This window comes from Loxodonta africana, chromosome 8 (genome assembly GCF_030014295.1).
Source record: "Loxodonta africana isolate mLoxAfr1 chromosome 8, mLoxAfr1.hap2, whole genome shotgun sequence".
Classification (NCBI taxonomy): Eukaryota; Metazoa; Chordata; class Mammalia; order Proboscidea; family Elephantidae; genus Loxodonta; species Loxodonta africana.
This window is the reverse complement of record NC_087349.1, coordinates 46,093,731-46,110,825: the sequence shown is the minus strand read 5'-3', so window position 1 is coordinate 46,110,825 and position 17,095 is coordinate 46,093,731. Positions and strand designations below refer to the sequence as shown.

The 17,095-nt window shown below is 41.3% G+C and overlaps 1 protein-coding gene across 7 annotated transcripts in view; it reads right to left on the bottom strand.

Annotated features, from left to right (window-relative positions):
- The window catches only part of NAPEPLD (N-acyl phosphatidylethanolamine phospholipase D), a 59,434-nt gene extending 44,484 nt beyond the window's left edge, over positions 1–14,950 (bottom strand). For 2 of the 7 annotated variants that reach the window (XR_010322664.1, XM_064289898.1), the window contains exon 1: positions 14,320–14,363. Coding sequence is in view for 1 of the 7 variants with exons in the window: in XM_023544490.2 (XP_023400258.1) it covers positions 14,832–14,905 (74 nt within the window). In the remaining 6 variants the exon portion in view is untranslated. The other 5 variants (XM_023544490.2, XM_064289899.1, XM_023544491.2 and 2 more) reach the window with 5 other exon arrangements.
- Between the last annotated feature and the right edge of the window lie 2,145 nt (positions 14,951–17,095).

Here is a 17,095-nt window from a genome sequence, read left to right as displayed (position 1 = left end):
CAAAAATATGTTGCTTATCCTTTATAAAAATCACACAATTTTCTTGTATTAAAAAAACTGTATAAATTTGTTTTATAAAGTGCTCATCTGACTATAGACAGAAATACTACTTTGCCAGATAATTCACCAAAAAACGCTAGCTTATGGCAAGCATATTAGAACTCAGAGTACAGAGTTTTGAGAGAAATGAATAAAAAACAATTGGGCTCCTCAGATACTAAATTAGAACCTTTTTTTTTTTTTAAAGTAGTCAAGGACAACAAGTGCTCTTTATCATAGATTGCCAAATGCTTTGAAATCCTTAACTATTAGACAAAGTTCAATATATTGAACTACGAAAGCCATTTTACAGGCTATTCATAGATTTCAAGCCACCAAAATACATAAATAGTGCTTCCACTACAATAAGAGTTTTTATACAGTCATGAGCTACGTTCGTTCAGGTAACATCCAACCACAAATTTGTCTGTGGGCTCATAAACTCAGAAATCTGGACTGGAGAACTGGACGCAGATACACTAAAACACCTTTAACACAGAAATACAGTAATAATAATCATAATGTTTCAATGCACGTCACAAAGTAGTACCCTTTTGTTATTATGAACCATTGTGCGTACCTCGAATTTTTAATATAATAAGCTTTACAGGGGTTGGTTCGTAACTACGAGTTGTACTTAAGTTGGACATTCATAACTCAAGGACTGCCTGTGTATGATACGGTGTTCACACAACGTCCAAATCACATAATGTCCTATTTCATAGAACATATCATGGACATCAGGTGACACGTGACTGTACATATAAGAAAGAAAAGATTTGATTAGAATTAGAAATAATAAAACAAGTTAAACATACAGCTTAAGATCAAAGTTCATTTTAAAATACTATTTACAGTATTAAAACTAGAATCCCTAAAACGAGCAAATTAAAGTAGTTAAGGTAAATTTAGAAAATATGCATAAAATAATATGTATATATGTATTGAAATGCCATCGTTATCATCGCCTTAAATCTTAAAATAATACCACACACAAAGTATAGATTCATTTCTGGTGTAATCATTAATAATATGTAAATGATACACAGAACTATTTAACTGAAAAGGCTAGGGGAAGATGGACAGGGAAGAGAAATAAACTGATGCCTTGTGAAACTTAAAAAATGTATACTAAATTGGTTAGATTATCTTAATTGTTCTTTTTTTACTAATCCTTAAGCCAAGATTTAAACAAAACTATACTTTCAAAGGAAACCCTGGTGGAGTAGTGGTTAAGTGCTATGGCTGCTAACCAAGAGGTCAGCAGTTCAAATCCGCCAGGCACTCCTTGGAAACCCTATAAGGCAGTTCTACTCTGTCCTATAGAGTCACTATGAGTCGGAATCGACTTGACGGCAGTGGGTTTGGTTTGGTTTTTTTGGTTATACTTTCAAAATGTGGTTATTCTCTCTTTCTCTCTCCTCCCTCCTCCATCTATGTCTCTGTCTCATAATCAATTACACAACAAAGAAATGCTTTCTGTTTACAGCATAACGGTAAGGAAAAGGAATGAAGAAACATATGTATCTGTTGCCCCCCCTGGTAAGAATGTAAGGTTAATGAGTGGGAAATGCACTCTTTTCCTTCTTTCTGACTTTAGTTCTGGTTTCAACTTTTACTCTACTGAACTCTGTAATCTTTAAAAAGTCACTTACTATTGCTGAGGCTCACTTTCTTCATCTGTAAAATGAGAGAACTGTGCCATATCTCAAGGGTCACTTCCACCTCTAAAATTTTAAAAATCATTTGGCTGCACCAAAGAGCCAGCCCAGGCCACAGAAGAGCTGTCTGCTCTAACAAGACCTTGGCTGTGGGCCACTCCCAGTTTTCACTCAGAAATCTCCACGAGAGCAGCTCAGGTTCTGCCCACCTTCCCTAGGGTAACCTGCTCCAGGATAAGCAAAGTATTTTCACCTGAGAACAACAAAGTTATCTCCTGGGAGAAAGTTTTTAACTCCCCACATTTATCAGACAGCCCAGGAGATTACTCAGAGCATACAAAATGTTACTTCAGAAGATACTTCGTGACAAATCTGATAACATCATACAGCCACTAGACTTTCAAACTTGTAGTAAGATTTCAGATATAACTTAAAAATATTTTTAAAGTCATAATTAACAAATATTGTTTAAACGTCTACTATATCTAAGTTCTAGCTCTCCAGGTCCTATGAGGATTCAAAATCCTTTAGAGGAAAAAATTATAAATATCAAACAGATTATGGCATAAAATCTTTCCAGAAGTATCAGCTCTGAATAATAAAAAATGTGTAGTCTTTAGAACACACTGGCCCAGATTCTTCAAATGGTGAGGAATACTCTTCCTTACAGGCTGAGTGGTCTACACTGAAAGTCCTGTGATCCCACGGTCAGCGACTCTGAAAAGACTCATAACCTCCTGAACACCGCCAACAAGTTAGAGGGCCCTGAGGTCAACAGGGTAATAGAAGCAAGAAAGTCACTGGAGAGGTTACTTGAGCTCCTGATACATTCACAAATGAATTTGGCAGAAGGGCAGACATGTTATACTGCCCTGGATGTCATGCAGTTGCCAATCCTTTGTGAGAAAGAGGTAAATGACAAAACAAAGCAGCACTGGGAGCTTTTACAAGAAAGCAAGGCCCAGGGCACTGTTGAGGTCAAACCTTGTTCAGGACCCTGGCTCCTGAGCCTTTAGCACAGTGTGGTAACAGACCTTGAGACCTCCCCAAAATGGTTAACTAATAGAAACTTGAAGTTCAAAGGAACTTTGAGGTCCCCAAGTTCTATTTGGTACATTCTTTCTAATAATACAATCGAGTATGTCATAAATTGTAAAAGCGTATAAAAATGGACAGAATTAAAGTATACTTAATCAGTTGTCAGGAAAAGGCACGCTACCAGGAAAAGGGATACAGGGTTAAAAATATTTTTAAATAAATATCTGCCAACCTTGCTCCTTTGTCATCTTTTAAGCTTTAGTTTCCTTGTTGATAAAATGGGAATAATAATGTTGCCAGTTCACTGGGTTATTGTATGGATAAAGGACAAAATGTACATAAATCATAGCCTGGAGTCATGACACAAGAGACTCTCAGTAACTGTAAACCACTACTTTACTATACACTGTTTAATAAGGGTTACTGTCATCAAGTGCAGAGCCCTGGTGGTGTAGTGCTTAAGAGCTCGTATGCTAACCAAAAGATCAGCAGTTTGAATCCACCAGCTGCTCCTTGAAAACTCTATGAGGCACTTCTACACTGTCCTATAGGGTCGCTATGATTTGGAATCGACTCAACGACAACGGGTTTGATTTTGGTTTTTTTGGTTGTTAGCTGCTGTCAAGTCAGCCTCCAATTCATTGCGACACTATACACAACAGCTGGTCCGTTGTGATCCACGGGGTTTGCAGAGGTATTACACCGGGACTTTCTTCCTAAGAAGGGTTAGTAGAATATATATTCCATTTTTAAATTTCTGCACTAATGAGAAGTGGAGACAGAGAAGCAGCAGCACGAATAAACTGAAATGGAATAAACTCTGGAATGTGCTTTTGTTCTTATATTTGAATAAGGGAAGGTCTGGTTTTCCTGGAGTTCACAAAACTCTTAAAACAAATATGAAACCACGATTCTCCACAGGATTCTTACCCGACCCCATAGCTCCTTGTGGCCTCACCAAACCTTCTGGATTTACCAGGAGATTCACAAAAATCTTGATAGTTTCCTGTCTCCAAAAATACAATCACCCTCACCCCTTCATCTTCCCTCAGTGAAGCCAGGAGCAGAAATGTGCAAACTCAGATACTAACTGGCAGCCACATCTAGACTGCACCTTCCCCAAGGCTTCAGCCCCGGGACACAAGATTCTTTTGCTCAAATGAAACACTTCCCATAATGGGAGTAGGCAAAACAGGCAAGCAAGGCCAACTCTAGATAAATTCGAAGTAGTTAAATTTGTCCCCTTAAGCATTTCAGTGTCTTGCCTCTCCTACCCAAGGGACTCTACCAATCTCAGATTTCCCCCCATCTCCCCTTACCATTATCAAAACAGGTTGTTAGGAAAGGATCTGATCTCCAGTTTGTGACTGATAAGGAACAACACGTGACTCCTCCCTAGAGCATTTCAAAGTTAGCTGGATACAAAATCTTAAGCCACTGATTCTCAATGCTGGCTGCACATCAGAATTACCCATGAGGCTTTCGGGGTGATTCTGAGGCATAGGCAGAATTGAGAACTACTACTTTATTAGCAAAGAGGTAGACATCAGCAAAAGAGGTCATCGGCATCAGCAAAGAAGTAGGACATCAGCAAAGTCCTCAGCAGAGAGGCATTTAGGAGGAACTGAAATAAATTCTCATTAAGCTGTCTGCCATAAAGCCTCCTTTTCTTTCTTGCCCCACACTCCAAATCTGGCATAATCCGAAAACTGACACATAGCACTAGGGCTAGGATGATGTATACAGCTGGGTACAAAGTTTGATAGGGTCGCAGACTGTACTCAGCTTATCTGAGGCACAAACTTGACCCTGTGCTCCCGGGAAGCCATAGGAAAGAAGAAAAGAAGGTAGGGAGGGAAGGAAGAAGGGAAGAAGGAAAAGAAAAGAGGGGGAGGGAGGGAAGGAAGGAAGGAAAAACCAATCAGTAATGGTTCACATTGTCCATAATAACCCACAACAGTCTATACATGATGACTGCTCAATAAACATTTACTGAATGAATTAAATGAAGAACAGAAGCTTAAACTCCTAATCACTCTTGATTTGGAGATAGTTAATTATTTTTTAAAAGATCACCTGCTGGAAATCAAACTATAGAAGTAAAAATAACCAAAGAACAGTGAGACAAAAGTCAACAAAGGAATTCCCGCCAACTCTGCTGTTTTGCTAGGTGCTGTCAAGTTGGCTTTGACTCATAGTGACCCTATGTGTAAGAGAATGAAATGCTGCCGGGTCCTGTGCCAATTCACAACCACTGCTATGTATGAGCCCATTGTCGCAGCCACTGTATCTATCCATCTTGTTAAAGGTCTTCCTCTTTTGAAAAGTGGGTGCAGAACTCAAATTCTAGTAAAAAGACCAGACTTAATGGTCTGACTGAGACTGGAGGAACCCTAGCAGACATTGCCCCCAGACTCTCTGTTGACCCAGAACTAAAACCATTCCCGAAGCCAACTCTTCAGACATAGATCAGACTGGGCTATAAGACATAAACCAATACTAGTGAAGAGTGTGCTTCTTAGTTCAAGTAGATAAAAAAAAAAAAAAGAAAAATCTTTTTTTTACACAAGACTAAATAGGAAGCTCCTGTCTGGAGGCGAGATGAGAAGGTAAAAAGGGATAGAACCTGGTTGAATGAACAAGGGAAATCTGGGGTGGAAAGCAGGAATGTGCAGTCACATTACATGGATAGCAACTAGGGTCATAGAACAACGTGTGTATAAATTTTTGTATGAGAAACTAACTTCAGCTGTAAACTTTCAACTAAAGCACAACAAAAAAAGATCTTCCTCTTTTTCACTGACCCTCTACCTTACCAAGCATGCCGTCCATCTCCAGGGACTGATCTTTCCTGATGACATGTCCCCAAAGTACATGAGACAAAGTCTCACTATCCTCACTTCTAAGCAGCATTCTGGGTGTACTTCTTCCAAGACGGACTTGCTCATTCTTCTGGTAGTCACTGGTATATATTCAATATTCTTCACCAAAACCGTAATTCAAATGTGTCAATTCTTGTCTTCCTTTTTCACTGTCCAGCTTTCACATGTATATGAAGCAATTGAAAATATTACGGTGCACCTTAGTCATCAAAGTGACATCTTTGCTTTTTAAGATTTTAAAGAGGGCTTTTGCAGCAGATTTGCCCAATGCGATATATCATTTGATTTCTTCACTACTGCTTCCATGGGCATTGATTGTTGATCCAAGTAAAATGAAATCCTTGACAACTTCAATATTGTCTCCATTTATCATGATGTTGCTTATTGTTTACTGGTTCAGTTGTGAGGGTTTTTGTTTTCTTTATGTTGAGGTGCAATCCGTACTGAAGGCTGTAGTCTTTGATCTTCATCAATAAGTGCTTTGAGTCCTCTTCGCTCTCAAAAAACAAGGTTGTGCCATACACAAATCGCAGGTTGTTAATGAGTCTTCCTCCAATTGTGATGCCGTGTTCTTCTTCATATAGTCCATTTTCTCAGATGTACTCAGCGCACAGATGGAATAAGTATGGTGAATGGATACAAACCTGCCACACACCTTTCCCAATTTTAAACCACACAGTATTCCCTTGTTCAGTTCACACAGCTGCCTCTTAGTCTATGTACAGGTTCCACACAAGCACAATTAATTACATGTTCTGGAATTCCCATTCTTTGCAATGTTATTTACAATGGTGATGAAGTGGTGGTAGAGTGGTAAAGACTACAAAATGCCTATTCTAACTTCTCATCTTCCTTTTCTCCTTACGATGGTTAGGTTAACTATGCATCCCACCACTCATCTGTCAGTGGTGGTTTGTGCGCTGCTTTGATGCTAGAAGCTATGCCACCCGTACTAAGCAAGGGGCACAGTAGGTAAATCCCACCTTTATTGATAACTGCTTCTCTTTTGCATGGTAAGAATCATCATGAATACAATTTCCACCCAGAAATTGATGCAGTCTTCACATTACCACGTTTCCATTAACCTCATCACCAGCCACTGACGTGGCACTTTCTCTCTCTGAACCTAACCACCCAAAGTTAGGTCGGACCTTACAAGTTAAAAGGACACAATCCTTCATATCCACTGCCTACACAGCCCTTTTCTGAATTAGCCACCCTAAGTTAAATCAGACTTCACAAGTTAGAGGACTCAGTTCTTCCAATCGCCAGACCCTGCCGGTCCTCATTGCACCCCGTGGGTTCATCAATTCTCTACAGCAGCTCACAGAATTCACAGAGAATATCTATACTTAAAGTTACCCATTTATTATAACAAAGAAAGAGACGCATCTGACAAGGTCTGGGAGGGGTCCTGGAATGAGATTTCTATTGTCTCTAGGGATGTACCACACCCTTCCGAGAACACGTGCTCTCACCAATCCAGGAGGCCCCCATCCATGTTCAAAACCTTTTATAGGTTTCATCGCAAAGGCATGATTGGGGCCTCACTGCATCCTCATGATTGACAAAACAGAAATAAAAAAAAACAAAACTCAGTGCAGTCGAGTCGATTCAGACTCATAGAGACCCTATAGGACAGAGTAGAACTGCCCCATAGAGTTTCCAAGGAGTGCCTCGTGGATCTGAACTGCGGACTGATTGACTGAATCACTGAATATGCATGATTGACTGCATCATGCCCCCTCCCTTCCTGAGGTTAATTGCCAGGTGTGGTCTTTGTGGTCCCCATTCATTTGCAGGTGCTATCTGAAGGTTTTACATAATAAAGTCACCTGAATCCCTCTAGAACTTCAAGGGCTATCTTTCAGGAACCAAAGACAAAGGCCAAATTGAGTTCTTTGTATCACACTATCAGTCTTTCAAATAGCAACAGGGTTACCCATGGTGGGCAAGTTTCAGTGCAGTTTTCAGACTTAGAAAGAAAGGCCTGGTGATGTATCTCTGAAAATCAGCCAGTGAAAACCTATAGATCACAAGAGAAAACTGTCTACTTGCTTTGGAGGAGGGAACAATGCTAGAGGAGGACATCATATTTGGTGAAGTAGAGGGCCAAGGAGGGCATGAGGGATACTTAGTGAGATGGACTGGCATGACAGCTGCAACAATGGACTTAAACATCCTGTTGAATGTAAGGATGATGCAGAACCAGGCAACATTTCATTTTATTGTACATAAGGTCGCTGAAGTGCGATGGATTGCTTTTACATGGCCTTTCTCACCATGGTCTTGTAACTCCCACAAAAAGACTGGATGGTACTATTCAAATGAGGTGCTTGTGGCCCACCAAGAGGATTGGATAGCTTGCTAATAATGTAAATATGGGCATGGCATCCTTGTGGGGGTGGGACTATGCAAACAAGATATATAGAACCCTAATGAGGGGATTGGTCAGTTTTGCCATCCTGCTAGGCTTGCAAGAGAGCCAATTCCAGAGCAGAGAGGGGACCTACTACCTCCAGGAAAGAAGAGCTAGTTGCAGAGTGCATCTATTAGACCCTGGATCCCTGCACAGAGACCCTCCTAAACCCAGGAGATAAGAGAGGGAGCACTGTAACTCCGAAGATGGCAAGAAGCACTGGCAGAGAAACTGCAGCTACAAAGGCAGCAGAACCAGGAGACCAGCAGGAGACTGGGCAGTGAGCTTCCCAGACCATGGCGTGAGAAAGCTGAGTGCCTTTGGGCAGAAGGCTTGCTGGTGGAGTAGGGTGCCTCCAGGAACTTGGTGGAGCTAGGTGTGCCAAGCCACAGAGCTAGAGCTGAGTGACTTTGGGCTGAGGCTTACTGGTGGAGTGGGGTGTCTCTGGGCACCTACTGGCGGAGCTAAAAGAGCTTTGTAACATTTGCCCAAGGAGGCAGAGGCCAGGCCCACCCCAGAGGCCCCTCAGAGGGGCCAAGGGCCAGACAGAGGCCTGCCTGCTGCATGGCTGAGAAGAAACTGTCCTGATCCAAGAACTATATCCTGAGTGTTCCTGAACCTAATTACAATCTTCCCTAATAAACCCCAAACTGTGAGTATGGTCTGTGAGTTCTGTGTGGCCACTGGAACGAATTATCGAGCCCAGCAGAGAAGTGTGTGGGAGGGATGGTTGGAAGGCAGAGGCATGTCTGAACCCCACCTCACAGGAATCAGCCTTGCGCTGTTGACACTAATAATTCTTTCCCCCTTGTGAAGTTAGTGTAGGTCACACACCCCCGCCCCAACATTTTTACAGTCATCATGAGTCATAGTTGAATCAACAGCAGATAATAACAATGAGGGGCAGCGGGAAGGGGAAATAGGGATATGTTGCTTAAAGGGTACTACAGTTTCTGATAAGGGGAATAGAACAATTTGGAAACAGAGGTGATGATTATACACTACGCTTAATATAATTAACGTCACTGAATTGTATATGTAAAAAATGGTTAAAATGGCAAATGTTTTAACTCCTTGGGGGACTGAATTACTGGGTTGAGGGCTGTGGGGACCACGGTCTTGGGGAACATCTAGCTCAACTGGTATAACATAGATTATAAAGAAAATGTTGTACATTCTATTCTGGGGTCTTAAAAGCTTCTGAGCAGCCATCTAAGATACTTCACTGGTCTCACCCCATCTGGAGCATGGGAGAATGAAGAAAACCAAAGATACAAGGGAAAGATTAGTCCAAATGACTGACGGACCACAAGTACTAGAGCCTCCACCTGACTGAGTCCAGCACAACTAGATGGTACCTGGCTACCACCACCAACTGCTCTGACAGGGATCACAATAGAGGGTCCCAGACAGAGCTGTAGAAAAATGAAGAACAAAATTCTAACTCATAAAAAAAAAAAAAAAAAAGACCAGACTCACTGGCCTGACAGACACTGGAGAATCCCTGAGAGTATGGCCCCCAGGCAGTAATGAAGTCACTCCTGAGGTTCACCCTTCAGCCAAAGATTAGGCAGCCCCATAAAACAAAATGAGACTAAGGGGGCACACCAGCCCAGAGCAAGGACTAGAAGGCAGGAGAGGACAGGAAAGCTGATAATAGGGAAGCCAAGGTCAAAAAGGGAGAGTACTGACATATCATGGGGTTGGTAACCAATGTCACAAAACAATTATGTACTCTAATTGTTTAATGAGAAGCTAGTTTGTTCTGTAAACCTTCAACTAAAGTACAATAAAAAAAAGAAAAAATAATTTTCAAAAAAAAGGCAAATATTTTATTATATGTTTTCACTATAATAAAAAAAATTAAGTTTATTATGTCGAACTCTTCAAATTTTGGTAATTTTAATATGTGCTCCAACAGTAACATTCACTAGGTTCAAAAGCCTGTTGATGTTGTCAAGAATTTCATTATTCTTGGATCCACAATAACATCCACTGAAGCGGCAGTCAAGAAATGAAACAATGTATTGCATGGGGCAAATCTGCTGTAAAAGACCTCTTTCAAGTGTTAAAAAGCAAAGATATCACCTAGAGGACTAAGCTGTGCCTGACCCAAGCCATGGTGCTTTCAGTTGCCTCATATGCTTGCAAAAGCTGGACGATAAATAAGGAAAACCGGAGAACTGATGCCTTTGAATTATGGTGTTGGCAAAGAATATTGAATATACCATGGACTGCCAGAAGAACCAGCAAATCTATCTTGGAAGAATTACTGCCAGAATGCTCCTTAGAAGCGAGGATGGTGAGACTTCGTCTCACATACTTTGGATATGTTATGAGGAGGAATCAGTCCCTGGAGAAGGACATCATGCTTGGTAAAGTAGAGGTAAAGCAGGCAGTCATGAAAGGGTTATTAAGGGTTATTAACCACCCAGTAATAGCTGTTTTTCAGAAAAGTCTACTCTTGCTACATTTTTGTTACAACTTTTCCAAGACTTCACCATGATCAGTGGAATCCCCAGGTCTCTTGTATTCTCCTGGCAGGAGGTCGAGGCGCAGGCGCATTAACTCTGATCTACCCGTTATATTACCTTCCTGTGGTGGCAGTAGAGCTCTAGCTGTCGCCATTTTTCAGGGCTGTGTGCAGTATTTTTAGAGCCTTGCACAAAAACCCATTCACTAAAATTATGCAGACTGCGCACGCATCACAAGACTGAAGATCCTCCCCTCACTGTTCATGGATATGTATGCCACTCCCTACAAAAAGAGCAAATCTACCCTGGTTCAGGGAGCTGGCAGCCTTAGGTCACGAGACCCTGCCTGTCTCCCAGTTTGCAAACTATGAATAAACCTTTCTGTTCTTCCAACCCAGTGTTTGGCTGACTTCAATTTGCTAGTCTGCTTGACAAGAACCTATTAGTTGACAGCTTCAGAGGTCAGCAAAAAAAAAGGAAGACCCTCAACAAGATGGACAGATACAGTGGCTGCAACAGTGGGCTCAAACATAGTAACAATTGCGAGGATGGCTCAAAATCCCAGTGTTTAATTCTGTTGTGCACAGGGTAGCTATGCATTAGAATCAACTGGATGGTGCCTAACAACAATGACACATGCAGAAAATGGACACTTAACAGCATATAGACATTTATATACGAGGGATATTTGGTCTGCGTATAATATAAAACTGAGAATCTATGCGAGGAAAGACTGAGAGGGAAATCAACTTTCATCCTAGAATTTTAAGGTATCTCATCTTTGTGAAATGGTGGAAAAGTCTAATTTTGATGTTTCAGTTCAGTGATATCATGATAGGTTAAAATTCTTATGCAGGTAGAAATAGGAAATGTGTAAGTAAAAGACAGTGAACTGGGTATGTACTCTCTAAGGTCCCTTCCAACTTGAACACTACATGACTCAACTCATCACCCAGGTCATCCCTTTACAGGTAAAGCAAGTCAGGCCAAAGAATTATACAACCTTTCAAGGTCCAGCTCTAGCTGAAGATGGAGCATGGGCTGTGCATTAGCCATACTCTCACCTTACTTATTCCTAAACTTAAACCAAAAGGTGGGCAGTTCAAACCCACCCAGCTACTCTGAGGGAGAAAGATCTGGTGATCTGCTTCTGTAAAGATTACGGTCAAGAAAACCCTATCAGGCAGTTCTGCTGTGTCACACGCGGTAACTACGAGTCGGAATCGACTCGACAGCGCCAAGCAACAACAACCCACGTTTAGTTATACAATCTGTGGCTGTGTTGCAAACCAAAGCTTGCTGATCCACACCACTCTATTGGAATTTCAATGGTACCCCTTTCTAACAAGAGTCAGTGTTGCATACATTCTGCTGAAGGCTGGGGCTGCTGTGCTAAAGGACCTTAGGCAAATCACTAAAATCTCCAAGGCTCAGTTTCCTGTTTTACTCATCTGTAGAATGGGGTTAATAATCTCGTGTATTTTATGTCCATAAAATCACACTAAAAATAAATATATAAAAACATACTTCAAAGGGTTTTTATGTTATAGACTAGGAATATATTATTTAACCAACTGAGTTAGAAGACTCTATCTCTGACATAACAAAACTGCTCCTGGGAATGTATGAGTTCATATATAATCTGTTACAGAAGTGTATTAATAAAATATTTAAATATACAATAATGGTTATTAAGTTCAAAAGACAAGTGAGGTAAAGCACTATAAATTGTAGACAAGTAGAATTATTCAGTATTATAGCAGCTAGAATAAGATATTACTTGAACCTTATGCTGGAAACGACATGTATGATTTTTTAATGCCAACTTTACACATACCTTCAGGATAAAGGTATTCTTTGATGATCAATTATGTACACAGTTCATTTCCTCAATAATACTTCAATAAAAACACCTTTTGGTTGTGAGCATTTCAGTCTAAAATGCTTAGGTCAACACAGCTCTCCAGCTGTAATCATATTCTTATTTACATAAAAAGAGTAAAAAGCAATGGAAAAACCCACCATATCGACAGCTATCCACCACTTCACAAAGAAAAACAGAAATGTTCTCATAAGGAGCAACAATAAAAAATTAATGGCAAATATTTTCCAAACACAGACTAAATGTTCATAAAAATCCCCTCAGTTCTCCAAACTCACAAATATCCAAAATGACAAAATACCTTTAACCATAATACCTGAGGGTGACTGTATCAACTAAAGTGTAACCAAAACCCTATGATGGAATGCTTATACTAAAATGTCCTTCATACAACTATAACTGGACGAATTTCAAACCTAAATTTTGCAATATAAAACTTGTGCAATATAATTTGGAACTGTGAGTGAAGGGTGTGAGAAATATACGGAATATTTTCCTCTCTTGGAGACTACTGAAATTCTTGCAGCAGCAAAATCTGCAGCATGTAACAAAATCTTTGAAAACCGTGACTAAATTGTCAGTTGATTTAAAACTATTTTAATACCTCAACTTCTCTCTTAAATTCTTACTTAAATATATACACTTGCCTTAAATTTCTTCTTTAACAGATCTAACATTTTCCTGCAACAAAATCATACGATTATGGGATATAAGTAATCATTTCTTTTTAACGATTACATAACTTGTTTCTAAACGTGTTTAAGTCTGAGGCTAAATCAAAACCAATGTAACTGAAAAACGAAACGGAACTGCTAGACTTCCATTTCTAACAAAGATAGGAATTATCTCTTATTTTTTCAGAGAACTGTAAGAATGACTTTCTGAATAAATCAGACTTATCAAACACCAAACACTTCATACCAAGCCAAAGCAAAACAGATGAGTCATATTACAGCATATATATAAAACAACCTACAGTAAAAGGAAGGACAAGAACTAAATGACTTTTTAAAGGCTGTTAACTTTCCTCATTCCCTAAACATTTTTCAGGTCCATTTGAAGAGCTACGAATCAGGCGCTAAAGCCCGCGGAAGAGTATTTACCTCAACTACCAGGACCACAGAGAGCTCTACCCTGGGCGGGGGCCGGGGGGCTGTAAAATCTAGCTGCATGCACGTTCTGCAAAGCCTGCAATAACACCCCATTTTAAAAACCACCACAGAACAGAAAACTCGAGAAAGCACCGGCTCCCACCACTCTGCCCCACTTTGATCCATTCTTTGGCTTTTCATTTCCAAACCATGTTTAACTTTCAAGATAAAACTGGGGGAACCTGTTGGAATGCATTTTCAAAAGATACATACTATAGAGGAAGAAGAAATAAGTTGCTTTGCAGAAGTTGGAGACCAATTAATTCAATTCATTCACACACAACCAAAAGAAGATACACCACATGTATTACAATCCGTGAAGATGCAACCTGGTAAAAAAAAATAACCACCTGGTAATCTGCAGTAAAGATGGGATCTTAAATCCCAGAGACGGCTACTCTCCCAAAGGGAAAAAAATAATGTGGCTCCTCACCCAAGCAGCTTGAGATGCAGGTTCCGCAACTCCCGACGTGCGGAAATTCAAATGAACGCCTGCCACTCACAAGTGCAGCGTCTCTAGCGTGAGGCAGGGCTTGGGGACCCGGCAAAACCCACTCTCAGCTCGTTCTACTTCGTAGAAGAGTCCAAACTGAGCCCCTGAGCGGGTGTGTGGACTGCTCCACCCAGACACCGAAGAGGAAGAAGCAGAGACAGGAAAGACAACCCCGGGCGATACGAAGCCGCTTTCCTCGTAGGCCCCGGGGGAGCTCAGAGCACCTGGCGCCCGGACTCCCGGGAAGGCGCGCCGCGCAGGGGCGGGGGCGCGGGCTCACCTCGCGCGGGGGGCGGCCGGGCGCGCGCACCGCCGCGGCTGCTGGGGCTGCTCGGCTGCGGGCCACAGCGCTCCAGGGCACAGCGCCCCCGCGCAGCGGGAGGGGCCGCGGCGGACGGCGCCGGTGTTCCTCCGCCCCCTGCCAGCGCCCCGCCGTCCCCGCCGCGCCACTGCAGCCGAGGGCGCCAGCAGCTGTAGGCAGCGTACCAGTGCTCGCCGTCTCACCATTCTTGGGGCAAGTCGGCGCCCGGTCCGCGACCTACGCCTTAGCTAGGGCCGCTCCATGTTACCCGGTCACTGACTCATTGTGACCTTCGAATTTGGCAGCCCTACAACGTCAGCCCAGCGCTGACCGTCGCCCCGGCTTTACCAAGATGGCCGCCCCCGCGAGCCCCGGCGCTGAGGCAGCCTAGGTAAAGGAGGCGACGCTGGGACTCACACACACTTCGCAGGGGACCTTCCAAGAACATGTCCTGAACCAGGAGCTAACTTTCATATCCCATGAACACCTACCTGCACATCACCCCCGATTTGCTGAAACTCAGTGCAATCCTGTTTCTCGTATCCTCGGCAGTTGCATTAGACATGCACTTAGTAGCAGCATACTTACAGCCGATGGTTCTGTAAGCCTGGTAAAAAAAACCTGTAATTTGTGTGTGTACGGTGGACGTTGAATATTAATGGCAGAACTGCCTTGTCACAATGTGCTCATTTTTAAAAAGATGTCACAGCCTCCTGCTACTCAGTTCTCATCTAAATTTTCGTCTTTTTACTAATCCCAGGATGATGAGAAAAGAGCATAAAGTTGTGATTCAGATTTGCTTTTTAAACTGCAGGATGAATTAGCTGTTTCAAGAAGTGATTTAAATATAAAACCCAAATATAGCAGATCGAAATAGAAAGAATTCAGCAGTGGGTGGCTGGGCAAGAAGATCTCTCTATAAAAATTCTGCGGGGTATAGATGTGGACCAGAAAGCCCTACTGTTTGAGGTTCTGGGTATTGTTATCTTGGCAAAAAAGAAACACAGGCCCTAAATGCAGATATAACTGCTGGAAAATGCAACCCAAAGTGTTCTGTATTTTGAAAGTGATTATGCCTGTGATATTGCAGGGACAGAAGATTACCTTAGGTATGGATTTTGTCCCCTCAGGCCAGATTGCAGTTGCTGCTCAGTTTTATTGACTTACTGTGATTAAGAGCTGCTTAAGCCTGGATGGGACCGAGACTGCACAGGCTGAATAGTAACAGGGTGCAGCAACAAAAAAAGAAACAGTCCTCCAGCTCAAAGGGTAAATTGAAGTTACTGCTCACAAGTTCGTCATAGTCCTTTGGCCAAGAAGCTTTAAGAAACTTTTTATTCCCCATTCTAATTGTTTATTATGTAAATATCTAAATGTACAAAAAATAGATATGCCTTTTTGTTATAACTCATTGCCGTGGAGTCGCTTCCAACTCAGTGACCCTATGGGACAGAGTGGAACTAGAAGTATAAATAGGGTTTCCAAGGAGTAGCTGGTGAGTTCAAACTGCTCAACTTTAGGTTAGCAGCCAAGGCTTAACCACTGTACCACCCCAGGGCTCCAAATAAGTTATAGATAGAAATATAAAAATATATATATCATCCCTGCATACCTTAGCCAGCCTCTCCTAAGAATAAGGGCATTTGCTTTATAACCGCAATATCCCTGTAATTCTTAAGAAAATAACAATAATTCCCTGATACCCAGTTCATATTCAGGTTTCCATGATTGTCCCAAAAATGTCTTCTGTAGCTGGTTTTTGTTTTGTTTTCTGAACTAGGATCTTATCTATGCTCATGTATTATGTTCGGTTGTTATGTTTAAATAAGAAACAGCTTGAAATGTTCACTTGCTAACTATTTTTTTTACATAGCCTACTCACAGATATGAAGAGACATATGTTCAGAGTGTTTTTCTTTGAGAGCAGGTGTTTTAGATAAGCATATCTCTGTATATGCCAGCAAAATCCTAGGAGAAATGAGTGAATGTTCTTTTAACACAACATTGAGATTATAATTGAAGATGTATTAATTAAATAGTAATATTTATGCTTTCTTAACTCCTGAACACTACATAAACTTTATGGATTGTGTTGGAATCCCTGCCCAGCAAAACTTCTAAAGCTTAATGTTTGGGTATTTTCTAGACAGCAGAACGAAGCTGTTCAGTGTAATAACATATCACTCCAGGCAAAACATGGCTTCCTCTGCTTCACAGTACAAAACTTCTGGCTGTCCTGCTTCACAGTACAGAATTAAATGAACATTGCACTATCTACATTTTCCTCCTGGTTTAATTTTAGATCCTGACCTGCTGAACTGGGTTTTATTTGTCATTCCCTTTTATACCACCCCTAGGAAGTTGGGCACTCAGCATGTAATGGTAACTATTTGTCTTTTAAGTTGTTAACGTAATTTTTAAACATTAATTTTACACAATTCCCCAAAGGAGACTTAGTGCTCAAGGAAACTCCCGCGCCTCCAGACTAGTGTTAAATAAAATAATTTTAATACTTCACAAAATATTAGGTGCTACTTAAGAATTATAAGTACTTCTGGGAACCACATTTAAAACAATTTTAGCATGGTCTTTAAAGTAAATTCTATAATCAGTACTTTGATAATTTTGGCATTTGGTTGAATCACCTTTCTTGGGAATAGGCATAAATATGGATCTCTTCCAGTCAGTTGGCCAGGAAGCTAGCTGTCTTCCATATTTGTTGGCATAGACAAGTGAGCATTTCCAGCACTACATC